The sequence below is a fragment of the Epinephelus moara genome, chromosome 22, assembly GCF_006386435.1.
Source record: "Epinephelus moara isolate mb chromosome 22, YSFRI_EMoa_1.0, whole genome shotgun sequence".
In the NCBI taxonomy this organism is placed as follows: Eukaryota; Metazoa; Chordata; class Actinopteri; order Perciformes; family Serranidae; genus Epinephelus; species Epinephelus moara.
Window position 1 is genome coordinate 10,234,914 of NC_065527.1, and position 20,805 is coordinate 10,255,718.

Sequence of the window (20,805 nt, forward strand, 5' to 3'; positions counted from 1 at the left end):
TTGTTATTTTGATTTTGTAGCTATTTTATTGTAAAGATGTGCTGCTCTTGTAATGTTGACTGTATATTAAAATAAGATAAACAAATGGTATTGTCATATTTTTACTTTGTTGATTTCATATTGTAATACAGTTAACAGTGCTGACAGAGTGTCCAAATGAAACAAGCACATTGGTCCTACTGGGGAGGAGAGATACAACCCTGACTTCATTGTGTTTCAGTCAGAGGCACTTTAGTCCAAGAAAACTTTATTTCCATTTGCAGTATTATATTTGGTGGCATGGCTCACTTCTGGGGCCCCTCTGCCTTTCTTTAGGCCTACACAAAAAGCCTCTTCCACACGCCTTCGTGGAAAGCATAAGATGGAGAGAGCACACCTCTTCTTTACTTGCCGAACAGAGTGTTTTTGGACCATGTATCGTATCCAGTAAGACAGTATATCCCCAGACTGCTTCAGTGTAAGAAGTGTTGAAAGTTTGGTCAGAGTCTATTTGTGTAGGAGTGATTATGAGACATGGTAACTGTGGAGAGAATGAATGTGAAAGAGATGGTGAGAAAGAACCAGAGTGTGGTCTGTACACAGGCAGTCATGCAGCATGGAAAGCTAACTGTCCAGAGACAGTGAATCGAGGCAGAAATAATCAGAGCCCGGACGAAGGGAAGACATGAACATTAGAAAGTAGGTAGGACAAGACAGGATGTGTGGCAGGAGGCCATGAGGGACAAGTCAGCAAGGGGCCATTAGGAATATTGCTTGTGTTTGGACCAGATGAAGTTTTTGGTATCTGTGATAACAGTTATTAACTGACAATAGAGAGAAAATTGAGATTATCATAGATGCAGCAAGGAGATTTCTGAGGGTTTTGGGTGTTTCTGGAGAAGATGTACAGCAGCTTTTGAGAGAGGTTTTTAAGGCGCTCACAAACAATCAGAAAATAGGAAATTAATAGAGTGGGAACTGATGGGAAAGGCTTATTTTATTTTAATTATTATTATTATTATTATTATTATTATTACTTTATATAGTAAGTGGAGACCTTTGGGTAAATCCAGTAGGTTGCAGTACTACATAGTTTTGGATGCCAACCGCCATTAAAGAAGAAGAAGAAGAAGAAGTGTCGATTCTTGTTTTTTAAATATATTTTTAGATGTTTTATATTTTTAAAATATATTTTCATATATGTGTCTACATCTATGAGAGAGACAGAGATTTTTGTATTTTTCCCTTTGCTTTACCGCTAGGCCTCAGCTCCAGTCCAGCAGGTGGCGGTAATACACCTAAAACCTGTCTTAAGTTCTTAACTGTAGGTAAAAACGAGGACGAAGAAGAATAGGTTGAACGGACTGAAGTCGTATCTGTGTGCAAGGAAAGCGGGATTATAAATAGTTAAATCTTCTGTCATTAAAGCTCTCCTCCAAATTCAGCTTTTGACAGCACTAGCAACATTAGCTGCTAACTAGCAGCTAATCAGTCGCCGACATAAACAGGGAGCAGGTTGACAGCTAGTTTAGCAGCAGCTCTTAAAGGCCAAGAGCACCCCGCCAGTATGGACTCCTGGGTTAGGTTTAACGCCCAGAGCCAAGCCAAGGAGAGAATTATAAGGTAATGTCACTCATTTTATTAACTATAACGATAACTTTTGAAATTGCACTTTACGTTAGCGGCAGATGCTGATGTTAACTTGCTAGTTAGCTAACGCTAACGTTACTTATCTGCTAGCATAATGAACAAACAGTTGCTAGTTTGTTGTAACGTCAGTTGCAGAGAGCAGAGAAAGGTTGACATCAACTGGGTTGCTCAAGTTATTTTATATATTTAATTTGAAAGATAAATTCTGCCTTTGGTCTTTAAGTAAAGTTCACTGTAGCTAACAGACTGTTTTGACATTCACTTCAGAGGGCTGTTAATGAATGTGAAGTAAGTCTAAGTTCATGTTCTCCATGTTGTTATAACAATACAAGTGCATTTGAATCGTATCTTCCCCTTGCTTTCACTTTGATTCAAATAAAACACACGGTGGGGAGTTACCATGAAAACCTCTCTCTCCAAATTAGCTTGGTCCTTCAGTAATCTTTCATAAAAGATCACTGGTTAAACCGGTTTGCCTGTTATCAGGGCGCAGTTGTTGAAAAAGTTTAATCCTGATAAGAGTGATCCGTGTATGGAAATCCCATGTTTTGCTATCCAGAAACGGATCATCCATGTTCCTTGCTCTGCTGATTTTCAAAGCAACATTGAACTGGATCTCCCTGATCCAAATAAAAATGTACAGATTACCAAATCTGGATAACCAGCGCTCTAAATGACACTACATTTCACAATGTAGTCTGCTAGCTGTGTAAAGAACAACAGGTTAAATAGCCAGTGTAGGTCATTTTAAAGGGACTGTTCACCCCAGAATAAAAAACACATATTATTTTGTTTAATATTTGTATAATATTTGTTTTAGTAGCCAAGTGTTGGAGATATTAGCTGTAGAGATGTCTGCTTACTCTCAATTACAATAGCACTAGGTGGCACTCGGCTTGTTGTGCCCATAGTGCCAATAACATACATTTGAAAAACTCGACAGCAATGTCTCTTTCCAGAAATCATGGCCCAGTTACTCAAGATAATCCCCAGACCTTGTTATGAGCAATTTCATGTAAGAGCTATTTTCTTTTTACTGAACTTCACCTGCCAACCCTATCACAGAGCAGGAAGAAGCGTGCATCTACTCATGGCGAGAGACTTGTGCTCATGACAGCACAGGATGTAAACAATAAAGGCATCCTCCATTGTTTCTACATGAAGCTGCTCACAACAAGGTCTATCTTGAGTAAGGAGGTCATGATTTCTGGAAAGAGACATTGCTGTTGAGTTTTTCAAATGTATGTTACTGGCACCTTGAGCACCACAAGTCGAGTACCGTCTAGTTCCACTATATTGGAGAGAAGGCAGACATCTCTACGGCTGTTTCTAACACTCAGCAACTCACAACAAAACAATCTAGATTGATAAATGGCACTACAGGTAAAGGGAAGAACATATGTTTTTGACAGCTGTCCCTTTAAGTGTTTTTATTTTAAAGTGCAGTCATTTTGATCAACCGAACTGACATGTCCGAACAGCTTAATGAGCATGTGTGTTGTGTACTCACAGGGCTGCTCAGTATGCCTGCACTCTGCTGGGCTACACTCTGCAGAAGGGCGGGGCGTCAGCTGAACTTCGCAGAACCATCAGTCAACTGGAAGCACACATGAGCCTAACAAGAAAGTGTGAGTGAAGCACCCGGTCGAGGTGTTTTCCAAGCACCAAAGCTGAAGGATTGTGGCTGATGTGTGTTTGTGTCCCACAGTGCTCCGTCTGGGAAACTCCGTAGAGGCGCTGGAGTCTGCCAAGAGGGCCATACACCTTTCTGACAGCGTGCTAAGGCTCTGCATTACCATCAGCCACCTCAACAGAGCCATGTACTTTGCCTGTGACAATATTCTGTGGGCTGGAAAAACAGGCCTCATCTCCAAACTGGACCAGCAGAAATGGAGTCAGAGATCTTTCAGGTTAGTCGCGTAGAGACAAATGCATTCATAGTACTTTTTAAAATAAATAAAGGTATGCCCTCTTTGTGTAGTTAAAGAAACTGAGGCTGAGGTGACACCTCATGTGGTTCAAATCTGCAGGTACTACCTCTTTGCTCTGATCCTCAACCTGACTCGAGATGTGTACGAGCTTCGCCTTCTCATTGAGTGTGAAGGGCGTCACAGAGCCGCCAAATCCCCGTCGTCACCCAACCCCAGCACCACCCTGCCAGCTGACCACTTGTCGTCCCCTTCCACACCTGCTGCTCTCACTACTGTTGCCCTGCCTGTCATGTTGGTGAGGTTTCGCAGACAGCTCCACCTGCTGGTGACTGTCCTGTACGGCAACCCGCCGCTGCTGCTGGACCTGCTGAAGAACAGTTGTGATATCTTCATCCCACTGGACCGGCTGGGGATTTACCCCACAGGGCAAGGCTTTGTCGGTGCCTGTGGCCTGGCATCCTCTGTCCTCTCCATCCTCACCATGGTCCATCCTTGGCTTAAACTCAAGCCATGACCCCAGGTACACAGTGGAGGGGGCCATCAGTGGAGCTCCCAGGAGGACTGAGATGAGAATCTAACAGGGCTAACACACGGATCATTCGGTGATCACGTTTTGGAGTAGTGGCAGGGCTTTTAAATCCTCCAAATATCCTCAAACATGTTGCATCCATGAGGAGCTTCTTTCACTCTGCATCACGTACTGATTAACAGCTCTCGGCTGATTACTGACCTGCATGTTTGAACTGTTACAGCTTCATGCTTCAGAATGAAGCATAGCAGCGCTGCACAGAGCCCACACTCTCCAAAGCTAGTCCTTACCCATGATGTCATTCGACATCAAAGTCCTTCATCATCTGCTCCCAATACTTAGTACTAAGATCTCATACAATTCATAACAGGAAGAATGTTGAAATACTAAACTCACCTGATGGTTGGCAGTGGCCCTCAAGGTGGGAACTAATGACATCACAGCGGTGCAAAATCAAACTTTGATAATAAATACACTGATTTACCCTGATAGATGGCTCCCTTTCAGTAAAGTCTGTACATTGAGTGTACAGTTGGTCCATTTATCCCCCATAGCGATGACTCGTTTGACTGGGTCTCTAGGCAGGCCCGCTCCACTTTCATGTGGCCTACCATGAACCGAGCTCAGTGTTGGCTTCCATTAATTTAGGTTAACAAATCGACGCGGACAGAAGCTGAACCAAAATGCTTCAGGGATGAAGGCTATCATTCTGGAACGCTCCTCTCTCCTTCCTCTACTTCTCGCCCCTCAGTGTGTCCTCGTTGACAGGCTCATGTTGGATCAGACCCATCATCTTGAGCATGGCAACCAATTTAAACGACAACCATGATGTTTCGCTTTCATGGAAGCCGCCTTTGTCAGTCAGAGTAAACCATGTTTGTGTTTATTAGCAAGTGGCTAACTCAAGGTGTGTTTCCATCCACCTATTTTTATGTGAGTTTTAAGTTTACACATAAAAAACTTGAAAAAAAACTCAAAGCATTTTAAGAAATTTTTACATTTAGGCCCCTTTTTAAAATCACGTTATCTGCTGCCTGCTCTTCTGCTTATCTCGCTGAACCTACTCCAAATGTTCGCATAAGATCACATATGTTCCCATTTTCTTTTGCCGATTTTGATAGAAACCCAACCACTGTTGTTTACACCCGGTGAGTTTGTACTTTCAGCTTTTGGAAGCCACTAAGTGACTGAACTGTCAGAGTCCTGTGAGACAGAGATGCAGGAATATAATGAACTCCACACTGTGTCTTGTGAGGAGGAAAGCATTGCTGCACTGATCTTTGAGGGCTGTAAGGTTCAGGTCTGTTGACGCCATCCAGCTGTGATGTAGTGTTGTACTCATGAAGGTGCATATCTGAAGTCTGATTGTTGCAGACAGGCTGATCCTACACCTCTCCCACTCTTTTCTACTGTCATCACAGCTTACCCCCAGTCATCGCAGATAACGGTCTTTGGCCATTTAATGGTCAGAGGCTTCAAAGTGCAGCCACTAGATGGAAGTACAAGCAGGATCATTAGCCTGAGTAACTATTTAAAGATACAGAGTGAGCTAAGAGGGGTTTAGGGATACAACATGATAGTCTGGATGTGAATCTTTTTGACTTTTAACTGTCAATAAAAGCTTTTATTGAATGTGCATTTCCAGTTATTACCATGCCTTATACTTATATATAACCTATTTCCACATACGTAAGGTAAGGGGACTCTCAAGGGACCTCTCAAGGGACCACTACAACATGCAAGATCACAAATGGGATGGGAGCAGCCATCCAGACAGCAGCATGCTGCATTTTGGATGAGCAGTTTAATCGGCTATTTTAATCCAATCATCAATCAATAGAGAGGCAGACGATTTGATATGAGAAGTGGTACTGGTTTGTTTTAAGAAAGCAGTCCCTCATATGAGTGATGTGACCTATCTATAAACAACACGCGGTCCTCTGGCACCTCCTTGTGCTTCCGATGACATTTGCAGAATTCACCATGCATGTAAGAAGACTATCAACCAGTGCTAGGCGGGGAGTCTAATGCAGCTGTCAATCACTGCTTGTGCACAGCAGTGTACACAAGACAAGTAAACATAAAAGAAGATGACCAAAAGCTTTCACAGAAGACCGTTGTGTTTACTTGCCTTCCTTGCAGGAGGAAGAGGTTTTCTGTCTCATGTACTACTGTCAGGATATAGTGATAATTTCACTAAATATGATAAAAAGGTTACCTACTGTACCTGTAATGATCTAATGCCAGTTTTTTAATTAAAAAAAAATAAGTCACCCATTCATCGGTGAACATTCGATGGCATGTTGTCATTTTGGACCTTGACCATCAGTCAAACTTTACACCCATCTACATTTCTTTGTGCTGAAATCCTTTGATTCTAATGATCATTGCTGTTTGCAATAAAGAGCATGCGTGTGACTGGACTGTTTGATCTACTTTGAGCTTTGACTCATCAATACTAGCTTTAACTTTGGTACAAATAAGACTCGGGCTAAGTAAAATTAAAAAAATGTTTATTCAGGGTGTTACTGTTACAACAATGACATAAAAACCAAACAAAGGGAAAGTAAAAACATAATAAAAACTCAAAATAAACGATACTAGTCAGGGGACCAGTGGCTCTCAGGTGGAACATTTTTCCTGCTGGTGTTTCTGTCCAGGTAACATCCAAACACACACCATGGCCCGTCTGGAAAGACTTCTTAAATAGGCTTGCTGGTAAGCTTATACTGTGGAAAGAGAGCAGTGTGTTAGTGGACCTGTGATCATCAGTATACTCAAACCACTGTGTTGTAGTGGTTGATATCAAAAGCTGCATGGCTAAATAACATTAGGGCTGAATGGTAAAATGGTTCTTGTGTTCTTGTGTCTAACTTAAACCCTATTTTTTTTTTTACAAAAATAACTACATGTTACATATGTTCAATTTGAGACAGTATCAGGAAATAATGAATAATATGCGATGGTACTTCTGTAAAATATCTGAATTGGTAAAGCTAGGTGTTGGTGCTACAATGTGGAGATGCCCCAACCTTAGCTCCTCCTCATTACTCCTGGGTCTCCATGCTCTCATCCTCTCCATCTCCTCCTTCATCCAGAGCTTCATCCTCCTCCTCCTTCCTCTCTGGAGGTTTCTCATAGGCCTTTTCTGACGGAGTGACGATCACACCGTCCCATGTGGACATCTCTGTTGCCAGGTCTGCAGCGACGGGCACACAAGACTCTGATTAGTATTATTTACTTATTTCATGGTGTAGGCAGGAACAGTTTGTAGAATCAACAGCCCAAAAGTATCCAACATGCCACTAGACGTCCAATGAATGACATGATCTTACAGCTGGCGTCTCCCTCGAGGCCGAGGATCTTCCTGTATCCTCCATGAGAGAGAACCCTCACCAGTGTCTGAGCTGTGAAGCACACCATGTCCTGCACAAACACACACAAACTCAACATCAATGCACTGTCACGAGGAATACCACTTTTAGAGACACACATCTGAAAGTGTAGGATGCTCATGCTCTGTGTAGCCTGCAGTAAAGTCACAGGAGCAGACCTACCTGCTGTTCCAGAGTCATGACTGTATGCACCCGGAAGTTTCCACTCTCACAAGGGTCGGTGATGCCCACTGAGCCGGGCAGAAATAGACCAGCAGCCAGCATCTGCAGGCAGCGCCTTTAAAAGACACAAGCCCAACACAACGTTACAACAATGTCCCGTCTATAGTGGCGGTGTCTACATGAAACTGAGGTGAGTGGGAACTAACCTGTATGCGACATTCAGTGACAGGGGCTGCCTGGAGGGGTTGTTCATCACCGCAGAGTGGCCCTGGAACACAAGGGAGAAAAGCGTCACCACTGTGACCTCATCACAGGTAATAACACAACCCTCAACAGCTCCTGCCCAGTGTACCAGTCGAGGCTTAAATTGTAAATGCAATCACTTTTTTTTTTTTTTTTTAAATCTGGGTCAAACGTCAGGACTCTGGAAGTGTGATGCAGCCGACACGAGGTCTTACCAGCAGGTCCAGGATCCAGGGAGTGAGAGGTTCAAAACCAGGAAAGCGCAGCCTCAAATCCTTCAGCAGGCGAATTAGCACTTTGACCCTGAAAATTGTAACATCAAAAAAATCCAATACATTATGAGAACCTGTTGTGTATTTGTGCCTATGCATGCACAACCTCTAGTAATAAACAGCAGGCCTAATGGGTGTTACAAGAGATGTCCTTACGTTGACTGAGAGGCATTCTCCTCGAACCAGCGGGCGTGGCGAATGGCAGCAAGCGCACTCTGCAGCACCTTGATGTCCACTGAAAAAACAACAACAAAATTTAACCTTTGCATCCCCATCTGGATTTAAAGGGACTTTGTGGTTCAAAACAAGCACTGTAACCCCTCAACTACCAGGGTGTCTCCTCAGCTGTCTTTTTTCACTGTTTAATTATTATCATAAATACACAATCACAAATGGTGCAGAGATGACGGTAAAGGACGTCTCTGACTAGACTAGAGATCACAGTCTATGCTAGAGATGTGGAAACATGCTGAGTGTGTGTGTGTGTGTGTGTGTGTAAGCTCATACAGTGCAGCTCAGGGTCCAGCTTGCGCAGGTTGGGAGGGACGGTGGTGATGAGGATCTTGACTGTGGCATCAGCTGAACTGATCTCAAAGCCCGTCTCATTGGTCAGCATGGACAGCACTGAAACCAGCACATATACATTACATAAGCAGTTTGACATCGCCAGTTAACTTTAGGCCACCGCGGTAATCAATAATCGGTGCATCATATATATTATTATTATTATATTAATGACAGAAACAAGGAAAAGCATAGTAAGTCCCCTTCAAATCGTACATTTCATTTGTTCACCCCAACAGTTCCTCAGTGTTACCTTCAGTAGGATCCTGTGTGCGAAGGGTCTCCACCACCTTGTTGCCAAGAGCAGCGACAGCCTCCACTGTGAAGGAAACAATCATCATCCATCCATCATTACACAGGTTACATCACAAAGGACTCTAAATAAAGCTTGCCTAACTTTCTCTCGCCACTTTCATTAATGTAATAAAAACAATGAAACAAGAAAGGGCAATGCCATTCACATTGACCAACTGAAGACTGTTTCATTGGCAGCTGGGTATTGTATTAAACCTCAATTCTTTTTTGCAACAAATCAACATCTATCTCTTGCACTTGAGTACTAAAACACTGTCAAATACCCAAAGAATCAATCAATTATCTAAATGTAAAGAATTCATGAATCAAATGTCTTGACTTAGAATCAATAACCACATTAAGCAGATGACATTACTTCCTCAAATAACTCACATGTAGGGAGGATCTTGAGGATTACAACCAAGTCGGCCACATTGTGTCCGGTCGTCATGGTGCCCTTCTTGTACGACCCCACCTGACGCACCTCTTCAATTTGCTATGAAGGGACACAGGTACAACATTTTTAACATGTAATGTACTAGCGTTAGTAACCAGCTAATAATATTTGCAGGTTACACATCCATTTATTTTAAAAACTTGTAAAACAGCAAATATTTACACAAAACTATGTTGTTTTTAGATACTTAATATGACACTATGTTTATCCAAGTAACACTGTATAGTTTTCTAAATATATAAAAACTCCTGAGATCATTTTTGTTCACACTGACACACTGTTAAACTGGGAGGTACGATCTTCTGGCAGAACAGTTCATCAGTTCATTTAAATCTTTAATTTGTCACACACATCACCATACAAGCACAATATGTAGTTATATGGTGCACTGTACACACTGAACTACAGTAATGTGAAGAAAAACCACTCACCACTTCAAAGTTGCCCGGTGCAACAATCAGGTTGTCAATGACATTGTTGATCTTTGTGACCAGGGACAAGATGGAGGACTATATGCAAGAAGATACCAATAAACATCGCTTCTGTCAGTGAGCAGTCAACAGAAATTGGTGAGGCAGATTGTTATCTAGTCAGCATGTGTTTGTGGACTGACCTGCTCTGCAGGTGTGGGGCTCAGGTCCTGGTTTCTCTTCAGCAGACACTCACTGAAAGCTGTCTCGTCAGGTGCAGGCTTTACTCTGGGGAAGGCCATCTCACACTTGGGATAAACAACAGCCTATTTCAGTACTCTCAGCTGTGACACTACTACAGTGGTGTTATGAGGGGGCTGGGCGATGCGTGGAAAATCAGATATCACAATATTTTTTATCAATTACCTCTGTATGTGTATTGCGACAATGTTGTAGGGTTGACTGGTGGTGCTCTCACAAAATATTTACACAATTAGATTTTTAATAAATAATCAAGTGGGTGAAGGCAAATAATAAAACAGCTAGAACAAGTTCAGAACATTACATCACTTTACTGTAATGCTACCTTTATAACCAGGAAAACATCTTGTCTCATATACCGATATCAATATAATAACAATATACTGCCCAGCCCGAGAACATGGTCTCCTTAACATTAATCACACAAAAACATATCATCTGCCTGCAGTGATGCCCAGGTGTACCCCAGGACTGTGACATCACTGCTGGGTGGGGTTACAGGTGCAGAGAACACTTCTTCTAAACTTCAGCCAACCACATCTAAAAGTGCTTGTGGCTATACTTACTCTTTAAATGCATTTCTCGTGTTAAACAAGTTTTGTTACTCACCACATAAAAATCAAATGGGATGTGTGGGACAAATGGACGGTACCTGAACAGGAATGTAGAAAAGAACAACAGTTTGTAATTTTGTAATAATGACTTCAAGCAATGACCACAGAAATATTCAACTAACGTGGGCCTTCAAGGATGGTTGGATGGATGGTATTATTTCACATCGAATTAGTGGGTGATATAGACAAAAGTTAGTCATTATTCTCACAACAATATATTTATTATTAAGGTTGTAACATGATTCTGTTTGACTAAGGAAAAGTGCTCAAGGTTTAAAACACTCACAATACACAAAAAAAGGTCTACCTGGAAATAAATCATGACATGAGGAACTTGTCAGGAATGAAACAAGAAAAAAAAGCATGAAGGACTAAATAAAAAACCTTGCCTAAAACTAAATCCACTCAGTATCAGCTGTATAGAACCTGTTTCATTTCAGATTCTTTTTTGGTTTGTTCCTGAGATTCATCACATGTAGTGCTTTCTTTGAACAACAGTGTTTCCTAATACACACTGACAGGTGTATGCAGACTAGAGCCATTTTGGGGGGTTAAAAAACAGTAAATTTTGCACTCATTTCAACAACATACAGCAGGTGGACACTGTCTCTGAAGGGCTGCTCTTGGGTAAGTGCTGTAAAGTGTTTTGTTCAAACCCTACGCACAAACCATTACCAAACCAAATTAAATATTATTATCATGAAGGAAGCAAAGGAAAGGGAAGGCTGTATCTTTTAGTTTTTCAGCAGTCAAATGTATTTTAAATTAGGTACTAATGTAAAGGCAGGCCGATCACCTAAGTGTGCACTGCCCTGTCTAATAAAAAATTATACTGGAATGGACTCTTCAGTTAACACTGCATTAAATCACGTATGGGAAGACATGCAGCAAAGGGCCACAGGCTGGACTCAAACCCGGGCCGCTGCGGCAACAGCCTTGTACATGGGGCGCCTGCTCTACCACTAAGCCACCGACGCCCCGGAAATGTGTGTTTTAACACTCTGCAGGTTAATGCTGCTTAGGGAAAATCATACATTTTATATACAGGGCTGCAATAGTATGTTTAGAACAAAATTCTTCACCCAGCCCTACTTAACCCATCTGTTAGCAGTGAATTATATAAACTCAAAATTAGAGACAGCTTCAAATGATTTCAGAGATGTGCCAGAAATCAGAACACTGTGGTGTGTGAGGGAAACATTATGAACCTGAATCTACCTACATGCTAGAGTCATGCTAGGTTGTTTCAATCGATATCTTTAATATGTTAATGAATAAAAGTGAACAGCAGCTTGGTGGCTGAACTTACCCTTGGACCAGACCTCCGCGGGACCCAAAGCGGCCTCCCCGGCCCCTGCCGCGGTCCCCTCTGGACACAAACACAGAGTTAGAACTTCTTAAAAACACATGCTCATCTAAGCTAATGTTGCTGTGGCATCTTAGTTTAGGCATCATTTAATTCTGCCAGAAATCAGCATCTTTATGAACTTACCCATTTCCATATGAACAGCTATTTTCCTACATGTTAACCTATATCTAAGAGTGTAAAAACATAGTTTTATTAACCACACTCACCAACTACTGACAAGACAGAGGCCTCAAAGTTGACCCATATTGCATGCCCACCACTCCTGACACAGACATCTTATTGAAATATAAAAATAACAGTTCGGCTTTCTGATTGGAAAGCTAACAAATTCTCCACAATTTCAATAGTTTTGTTCCAAAATAAATAAACGAAGTGTTTTTTTTCCCAACCAGTGGCTTCAAAATTAAAAAGTAAACATCTGTACACCTTTGCATGACTTTGCACTAGAAATTTCTGCTGATTTGGGCTTCCTTTTGATTAAATTTAATTTTAATTTTCAGTTATGATGGCAATCAAACGTGAATATTAATTTGAGGTAAAATAAAAAAAATCATAGGCAGCATTAAGGACTTGTATGTTTGACTGACCTACCGACCATATTTCACAAGTCTGCTGTTGTTTGACCAATATTGGCACAGCGTTAACACTTCAGGAGATGTTTACAAGTGTCTAAGTGTTTTAACATCTTAAAAAATTTAATATTCATAAATAAATGTATCTGAGTTTAAGTTTAAGCTTTTTTTGCACATTCTAATTAAAGGACAGAAAAGATGCCAAATTTGCATATTTATTTATTGTGGATCAACACTACTGAAGTTGTGGATAACCTTGTTCCTTAGTTATAATCAGAAAAACACACAGCTGCTATTTTTGAAGAAGACATCTGTGATATGGGTCATCTTTGAGGCCTCTTATCTCCTCAATGGTTGACCATTGTGGTTAATCAAACCACAATGTAACATTTACTTATACAGGTTGACATGTAAAAATATATATGTGTTTAAATGGAAAGAGGTTAAGTAAGAAAGTGATTGATTTCTGGCAGGAATGCTCCCAGCTATCAAGCTAACATTATCTCGCTAACCTAACGTAACGTTACTCAAATGCTACGCTCATTCATTCATTCACTTACGTTAGCTACTTGTCTGGGCGATGTAGCTAACATTAGCCCACAGTGTAGCTGTTAACTTGCTTGCGTCAAGGTAAAACAAAACTCCACAATTCAAAGATGATAAGAATTAATATGCTTCTGGGCGGGGACACATAATAATAATAATAAATAGCGCTATTGAGCAGGCTAACTTACATCTCTCACATGCTAACGTTAGTTAGTAGCCATGGCTCAAACAATGCACGCTGCTAGCTTCATGTTACGCTAACATAATTCCGCCTACGAGCTAATACCTACAGTCAACACATTGGTTATATAAAACTGTCAAACTAAACTGAATATATTACCGAATGTACTGGAATATAATTACCTCATTGCGTACGACGTTTTGATGATTTAATGTGAAAATCCTAAGAGAATTGTGGACCGGCTCCCTGCGGCTGCTAGCTACTGCTGCTTCCGCCTCTTCTTCTTCGTTGGTGTCTAACGGCAGCTTGCATCCTTTGCATTACTGCCATCTTCCGGAGGTAGTTAACTCCTACAGCAAGAATACTCGCTTTGTGGGCCATTTTGCAAAATGACATGGGGGCAGGGGCTAGTTTATTAACAAATAATAGTAATATTTATCAGTATATATAATAAATTGCCTCATTCATCTTCGTTAAGAGGCACATCCCAGCACTCCACAGGTGTGTGCAGGGGCGTTTCTCAGATTTGTATACATTTGGGGCGCATAAAAAACTAATAAAAATCAGGTCACGTTAAGGGGATGCTACAACATGCATGACAATAAGAATCAAAATCAAAATCAGCTTGTAGCTAGTGCGTAGCCTACACAATCATGGAATTTGACTGTGGTTTTTGTTGCTCTCTTGCTGCTCAGTGTTTATTTATTATACAAAATACTCGTGCTAATGGTTTAGCTTCCCCACTCCTGAAACAATTTATATTAACAGTTCATAAGGAAATAAGACAAACAAAATCATTATAGGGGAGACTGTTACATGAAACATTGTTTAAAACTAATGTAAAAAAAAATAAAATAAAAATAAAGCTAAAAGACAGACAGTCATGGTCTGATAATCCCTCTCCTAACATTTATACACTGCTCTGTCCTACAGGTCTATGTATTTTTTAATGTGTGTGGAATTATCATTTTCATATTGTTATTTGTATTCATTACTGTTACTTGAAATTGTCATTCTTTGTATTGGTCTATGTGCAGTATATTCCATGCTCAAGCACAACAGATGACAATTAGCTTTGTGCTACATGTGTTGCAAAACATTTGTACATTGTCCCTGTTTTAAACAAACCAATAAATTAATGAAATGAAGAAGTAAATAGTAAAAAGCAGGTACAAGTTTAAACAAGGACAACAAAGCTGGACACATCTGAAAACAGAATGGACTGAGGACAGACAGAAAGATCAGCAGCAGTTTATACATTTAGCTTCGTGACCTCTGCTGTCAAAACTACATCAGTGCAGGAATTGAGGTACAACTACAGGGACAACCTAAACTAAAATCTGACAAAAGATTGGGGATCTAAAGTTAAAATTTGCTGTTAGAGACCAAAGTTGATGCAGTATCTTGGTGTTTAAACCCATCTAAACATTTTAATACCATAACTTCCCTTACGTCTTGGGGACGTGTTGATAGGCAAGTAAGGGGGGGGGGGGGGGTCATAGAAGAACCAGAGTGGTCCAAGTGAATGATGAAATGAGGAGGTTTCAGTATGAGGGAGGGGCACAGTAATGAGACAATGAATTAACGAGTGTAAGTGAGAGAAAACACCTAAAGTGTCACAAAAAAACAAGTAATTCACACAGATTGCTTGCTGCTGAATTATTTATTGGATTATAGTGATTATGGATTACATTGAATATGTGTTTATCATGGCGGTTTATGGTTATTGTTGGGTTCAAACAATGTAATTACAGTTTTTAGGGACAGTTCTTCAGGGAGAAGCCAGACACGACATTGGCCAACTTGATAACTCTTGAAGGAGCAGGTAAGATGATGACTCTCTTGTGGTAGCAGAGGCGACTAGAATGAAAAATCAAAAACAGCATATTTAGTGATATACCATGATATATTTTATATAAGAACAGACATACACCTGTATTCAATTTTCAAAGTGGGGATACGATAACATTAAGTATTACATGGTATTGAGTTACTGAATCATATGGCATAATGTAACTGTAAGAAAAGTCAATGAACCTGTGAGTGATGTAGCTGTAGTACTGGCAGTTAGGATCGTCAGTACAGGTTCTCTGGCACCTCTCAACGTGACTCACCACAAAATGGTGAATGTCATCAAATGGGAAATCTACTCCTACATATTTCCGCTGCAGCCAGTCTGTTAGCAGAGAGGAACAGGGTTAGACCGCTGCTGCTGACCAAACTACAGAAACTCAAACTCAGCATAGATATACCCTTATAATTGTTTTATGATTCCAATGTTTTGGATGGAACAGGTTTGGTATGTGGTACGTACTGGTATCCAGTTGACAGAAGCGCGTTGGTAACCCAGATGTGATTCCTCTTACATATCTGGGGTTCATTGCCTGTGGATTATGCTTCAGGTAACATTTGAACTGCTGACTGAAAATATAATGAAAATCAGAAATGTAGGTATAGTTATGTTAAGATCATACAAAGTAGGAAAGTTCAAATTTCAAATGTTTAACTACATCAGAATAGTTACAGTGTTATTAAGGGGTGGGTCATTTAAGGCAAGTGGGGCAAAGCCCAACTGGCTGGATGCAGGAAAAACATAATTTAGTTGTGCTAGAAATTATTGTATTTCTGGAATAATGCATGCCATAAAACACCCTTGGTTCCCCAATCATTCAATAAATCATACATTTTTGCTGTTTTCTGTGGAGACATTTTCCTCACAAATTCAAAGTAGCACAGCATAACTTACAGATTTACAAATGGTCATTTTGTGGGTGAAGTGTATCCTTAATGCACTTGACTCAAGACGCTGCTATTTGGGGAAAGCCCCACACTCCCTATTTCAAGTGCCCCAAGTGTAGAAAAACAACAATGTGCATGACCACAGCCAACATACTCTACCTGACGTAAGCAAAGAAGGTGCAGTGGTGATGAGCAGAGCACAATATCTGACAGTGTTCAGGAGAGGCCGCAGGCAGAACCTCGACGTCGTGTCCTGGGACGTCAATGTTTGGAAAAAGTTTGCCCTGACATGCTGTATAAAACAAGCAGTCCAATGAGAAAGCATGCATGACAACAACCCGCACTGGTTGTTGCTCCAATCAATACTACCTTTGGTAGGAGTGTTAGATTACCTGTGGTATAGTGCCCACTATTGATTGGTAGGTTATGGGAGAATCCAGATACTATACCAGCCTTTACCAACACCGTAAGTGTCCTTGGCACTGTCCAGCTGAATTTGAGGTAGCACTTGTACCTTAACATAACAGAAAGAACATTGTTACAAAACAGCATAACTCAATATGGCCTTCTTACTGGTTGAATTACACCTTTGTGGGTAAACTCAAATGAGGACACTGGAGTCAATCAATTTACCTGGTCCTTTCATCTCGGTAGTTCCCTTTGATAAAAGTAAAAAACTGACAGGCAGGATCATGTGTGCATTCTCTCTGACACTCCTCATAGTTTGCTGTGAACAAGGTCCGGAAGTCTGCCCCAGGGAAGTCCACATGATGATACACCCCATGCAGACAGGGCTCTAGCAGATGGACAGCCCAACAGAGAGATAAGAGGAGTGTTACCACATGCTATTAATTGCTGATGGTTTTCATGGTGGTTTAAAATGGTTGTGCACTTACTTGGGTCTGGGTTGCAGGGTTTCAGAGAAAAGCCAGAGGTGTGACCGTGCAGTGCATTCTGAACTCTGGGCTGTCCAGAGGGAGAGGCCTTGAGGTAGCAGAAGAACTGCCTGGTGGAGACAGAGCCAGGCGTACCAAGGTCAGCAATTGGCATTTAACAAGGTAGACAAAGGTTTAAGGGCAGCTCTGGTTAGACAAAGGTTGTGTATTTGTTAGAACTTTCATTTTGATTTATTTTCAATGCCATGTCATATGTCACCTTTTAATCACTCTGTAATAAGTTTCTAATTTTGTACCTGTTATCTCTGGTCCAGTCTGGACGAAGAAAAGTAAAGAAGCGACAGGTAGGGTGCTGGGTGCAAAGCAGCTGACAGTGCTCAGCATCAGGAGAGGTGACATGTTTGATGTCTGATCCTGGGAAATCCACATCCCTCAGGAGCGCTTGTCTATATGAATCTACACTCATGAACAAATGGAAAGAGAATCACATAAACATTTACCTGTGCATATAAGCTTAAATTTGACTGATTTAGTAAGTGGTAAAATACATAACAGCACTTACATATGTGGCTACATAGAGTAAGGAAACAGTGTTATTTATTACCGTAACTCATGGAGACCCCACAGAGGCAGAGCAGACCCACCGCAACCAAAAGTGTTCCCATCCTTTCAGTTCTGAAGCCAGTAAAGATTCTTCAATCACAACTGCAGTCAAAGAGCTTCCTCGGCAACTGCAGGAGTTGCCTGAAAGACAACATTGCAACTGACACATTTATACGTTTGATCGATTTGCATGACTGATTGTTGACACCTTCAGCCATTGTTTGGCAGTAACCACTGCACAGGTGACCTGATGTGTAATGACCAAGAAAAATACACAGACCCAAACCTAGCTAGAACAGCAACTGTCTCTATTACTGAACAAGCATGCAGGAGAGCAGAGCATAGCTGATAATTCTGCAAAGTCATGTCCATCATTTGTTGGACAATACCAATGAACCAGGCATGGCACCAGGATTTTTTCTCTCCCGGGGCTAAGGGGGAGCTTGACCGATACGTGGGGGTGCTAAGAAAATAATTGATTTTCATGACTTCAGTTACTTTATAAGGAGGTTCTTGTTTTTTCAATAAAAGCAGCTATGATACACAGCACAAGCATGTTGGATATAAAAGTGGTTTTAACTGAATTTGGCCAAAGAATGTCCAACAAAATAGTTAAGCCTAATACAAGTGACCACAAGGCAATGGCAAAAATGTTTCACGTGCAAAGGTGACAGATTCAGCACCGGACAGCACCCATGTGCCTGCCAATAACTAGACAATACATCCAAAATGCGACAGCAAGTGCATTTATTCCATATGCATTATTAATATGAATATTCCAGCCATTTGTAATCCTCATACCACTTTTTCTTGATCACAAAACGATCCATTGCAACGGACTGTAGGCTAGCTAGCCTTAGCCTAATGCGCGAGTATAAACAAATATCCTGTTTTAATAACATCACTGCCGTGTACGCAGGCTTCGAGGGCTATTTCTGACTGAGAAAACTGTACAAATATTATCTTATTTCATCCATTGTATACAATGACAGACAGACTGTTGTTACAGCTCGTTCTCAGGTTACTTGAATCACCCATCGGCTCTCCTACTCACGCTTGCTGCACAGGTAGGGGAAATGAGTGTGTTTAGGCTCAGAGATGTGTAGGCCCACTTTTTTTCCACACAAAAAATTGATCAGGAATCAATGAGGGAACCGATGGAGACTCACACCGTTAAGCAGAATTGATAATGGCATTGGTATCAATAAAATCGTAGTCATGAATATTGAAAACATTTTCAGAGTACTGGAATACACTCAATTGAAAAGTACTGTCACTTTAAAGACATTTCATTCAGGTAAATGTACTTGTATAAAAATGCGCTTTGATAGCATAGAAAGAGATAAAGAAAACCCCAAAATAAATTACATTTCTGTTTATGTATTACACTCTTAAACAGACAGGACTCCACCAGTCTTCTGCTTGGCAACTTTAGTCTCCCCACCCATCTGTACGTATGTCCATCCATCCCATTCTTGTGAGATTTTAACAAGGCGTTGTGGGAATTGCTTCAAATTTGGCACAGTTGTCCACTTGACAATGAACTGATTAGATTGTAGTGGTCAAAGGTCACTGTAACCTTGCATCTGTCTCATTCTTGTGAACAGAGTATCTCAAGAACACCTCAAGTGAATTTCTTTAATTTTGGCACAAATGTCCACTTGAACTCAAGAGTGAATTGATTAGAATTTGGTGGTTGTAGGTCAAAGATCAAGGTCCATTGACTGATTATGGCACAATTTTACACAAATGTCTAATAGGCCAAACATTGGGCTGTCCAGAGGGAGTGGAAGTAGAAGTGCCTGGTGGAAGGTGAAGCATGTGTACTGAGGTCAGCATTAAAAAAACATGAATAAGGCAGACAAAGGCAAAGGCCTCAGGGGAAGGGTGGTGAGAAAAATGTTAAGTGGTAGTAGATAGCACTTGAATCTGAACGCACCAGTGGAGCGACCAGACCTCCATGTGATCCAGCAAAGTTCAGTAATGTAACAGGATGTAAGGAGTCATAGGTGGCTGAACATGACTTCTCTTACTGCCAAAAAAAGTTCATCCCCAGCAACTCTATCTGAAGTTAAAATAAAAAAAGGTTATTGTTTTATGCTTTCAGTCAATATTTGCCCATCAACCAAGTATCATGTGAACATGAAACATGCATCATTGCCGTTCTAGAGGTGACACTTGCAGGTACATTACAGTTTACATTTGTATATTTGACCCGTGGCATGCATGACTTGTAGATGACAAAGTCAATGCCTGGAAGTAACCACCTCTCAGCTGACATTATATGCGATAAAACAAACTTAAACTGGAAATCAGCAGGACAGAGATCATGGATAAAAACCCAACAAAAATCATGCATATCATTTACAGATGAAAAATCATGTTAAATGTTCAGTGTGTGGGATTTAAGTAGATATATAAGCAGAAATGGAAATATGTTGGCTTAATCACTTGAAAATAAGAATCGTTGTGTTTTCGTTACCTTAGAATGAGCTGTTTATATCTCCATGCGGCGCAGGTCCTCCTCTATCGCCATGTTGCACTGCCATATTTATACAATAGCCCAGGATGGACAAACCAGACACTGGCTCTAGTTAGAGGCAATCTCATTTTCTCATCAGCCACCTTAGTTATAAGCCCCTCCACAACAAGCAGCATTGCAGAAACACAGATTTTATAGCGTTAAACTGCTTTATACAGTGTTTTTACTGGTTTTAATTACTGGGTCCGTTTGTTTTGGAGAGGACAAGATCACCCGGTCTGTTTGACCTCTTCAACAATGAACATTTGGGGAATTCTAACAGGGAGAAGTTTTGCTGGTTCAGATCTGCAATCCTCTCCATGCCACTAAATCATATCTTAATCTTACACATGGTTCCTTTAAGGAAAACGACCAATGCCACAATATAAATATAGCCTACCTTATCCTCTTGAGACCCTGTGTCCTCATATGAGAACATCACATTTTGAGTTCTCTGCAACTTATACTTCATTCCACTTAACTCAGACCAGTTGTCCTTGTTCATGGACACTTTTTTGACTCATGTAGTAGTAAGTAACATAGTAAGACCACAATACACTAATCCATGTAAAAACAAGATGGCAGCCATCTCTGCCAAGTCAGCCTGGAGCCAATCC

The 20,805-nt window shown here is 40.9% G+C and overlaps 3 protein-coding genes across 3 annotated transcripts; 1 reads left to right on the forward strand and 2 right to left on the reverse strand.

Moving 5' to 3' along the window:
* The first annotated feature begins 1,315 nt into the window (after nucleotides 1–1,315).
* pex11b (peroxisomal biogenesis factor 11 beta) lies at nucleotides 1,316–5,723 on the forward strand. The gene is made up of 4 exons (XM_050035127.1): nucleotides 1,316–1,602; nucleotides 3,142–3,257; nucleotides 3,338–3,539; nucleotides 3,660–5,723. The coding sequence occupies exons 1-4, from the start codon at nucleotides 1,547–1,549 to the stop codon at nucleotides 4,072–4,074; spliced, it is 789 nt and encodes a 262-aa protein (XP_049891084.1). The 5' UTR covers nucleotides 1,316–1,546; the 3' UTR covers nucleotides 4,075–5,723.
* An 862-nt stretch (nucleotides 5,724–6,585) lies between these two features.
* Nucleotides 6,586–13,759, reverse strand: ilf2 (interleukin enhancer binding factor 2). Its single transcript, XM_050035089.1, has 15 exons — nucleotides 13,612–13,759; nucleotides 12,071–12,130; nucleotides 10,757–10,799; nucleotides 10,090–10,194; nucleotides 9,908–9,985; nucleotides 9,413–9,515; nucleotides 8,979–9,044; nucleotides 8,669–8,785; nucleotides 8,318–8,396; nucleotides 8,105–8,192; nucleotides 7,853–7,914; nucleotides 7,647–7,761; nucleotides 7,425–7,515; nucleotides 7,122–7,288; nucleotides 6,586–6,818 (listed from the first exon to the last, which is right to left on the reverse strand). Exons 1-14 carry the CDS (start codon nucleotides 13,614–13,616, stop codon nucleotides 7,137–7,139), a joined length of 1,164 nt encoding a protein of 387 aa, XP_049891046.1. The 5' UTR covers nucleotides 13,617–13,759; the 3' UTR covers nucleotides 6,586–6,818; nucleotides 7,122–7,136.
* A 1,427-nt stretch (nucleotides 13,760–15,186) lies between these two features.
* LOC126384226 (coagulation factor XI-like) lies at nucleotides 15,187–19,466 on the reverse strand. The gene is made up of 6 exons (XM_050035189.1): nucleotides 17,669–19,466; nucleotides 17,361–17,520; nucleotides 17,065–17,174; nucleotides 16,802–16,964; nucleotides 16,458–16,682; nucleotides 15,187–15,289 (listed from the first exon to the last, which is right to left on the reverse strand). The coding sequence occupies exons 1-6, from the start codon at nucleotides 17,727–17,729 to the stop codon at nucleotides 15,187–15,189; spliced, it is 822 nt and encodes a 273-aa protein (XP_049891146.1). The 5' UTR covers nucleotides 17,730–19,466.
* Between the last annotated feature and the right edge of the window lie 1,339 nt (nucleotides 19,467–20,805).

What these genes read in the sequence shown, in the direction of transcription:
- pex11b (XM_050035127.1), top strand. Translation starts at nt 1,547, where the DNA reads ATGGACTCCTGGGTTAGGTTTAACGCCCAGAGCCAAGCCAAGGAGAGA. An exon ending in CATGAGCCTAACAAGAAAGT is followed by an intron (nt 3,258 to 3,337) that starts GTGAGTGAAGCA and finishes TGTGTCCCACAG; the next exon opens with TGCTCCGTCTGGGAAACTCC. An exon ending in TGGAGTCAGAGATCTTTCAG is followed by an intron (nt 3,540 to 3,659) that starts GTTAGTCGCGTA and finishes TCAAATCTGCAG; the next exon opens with GTACTACCTCTTTGCTCTGA.
- ilf2 (XM_050035089.1), bottom strand. An exon ending in TCCCATTTGATTTTTATGTG is followed by an intron (nt 10,195 to 10,756) that starts GTGAGTAACAAA and finishes GTTTATCCCAAG; the next exon opens with TGTGAGATGGCCTTCCCCAG. An exon ending in GCTGGACCCTGAGCTGCACT is followed by an intron (nt 8,397 to 8,668) that starts GTATGAGCTTAC and finishes TTGTTTTTTCAG; the next exon opens with TGGACATCAAGGTGCTGCAG.
- LOC126384226 (XM_050035189.1), bottom strand. Translation starts at nt 17,729, where the DNA reads ATGGGAACACTTTTGGTTGCGGTGGGTCTGCTCTGCCTCTGTGGGGTC. An exon ending in TGGGGTCTCCATGAGTTACG is followed by an intron (nt 17,521 to 17,668) that starts GTAATAAATAAC and finishes TCATGAGTGTAG; the next exon opens with ATTCATATAGACAAGCGCTC. An exon ending in TACCGAGATGAAAGGACCAG is followed by an intron (nt 16,683 to 16,801) that starts GTAAATTGATTG and finishes TGTTATGTTAAG; the next exon opens with GTACAAGTGCTACCTCAAAT.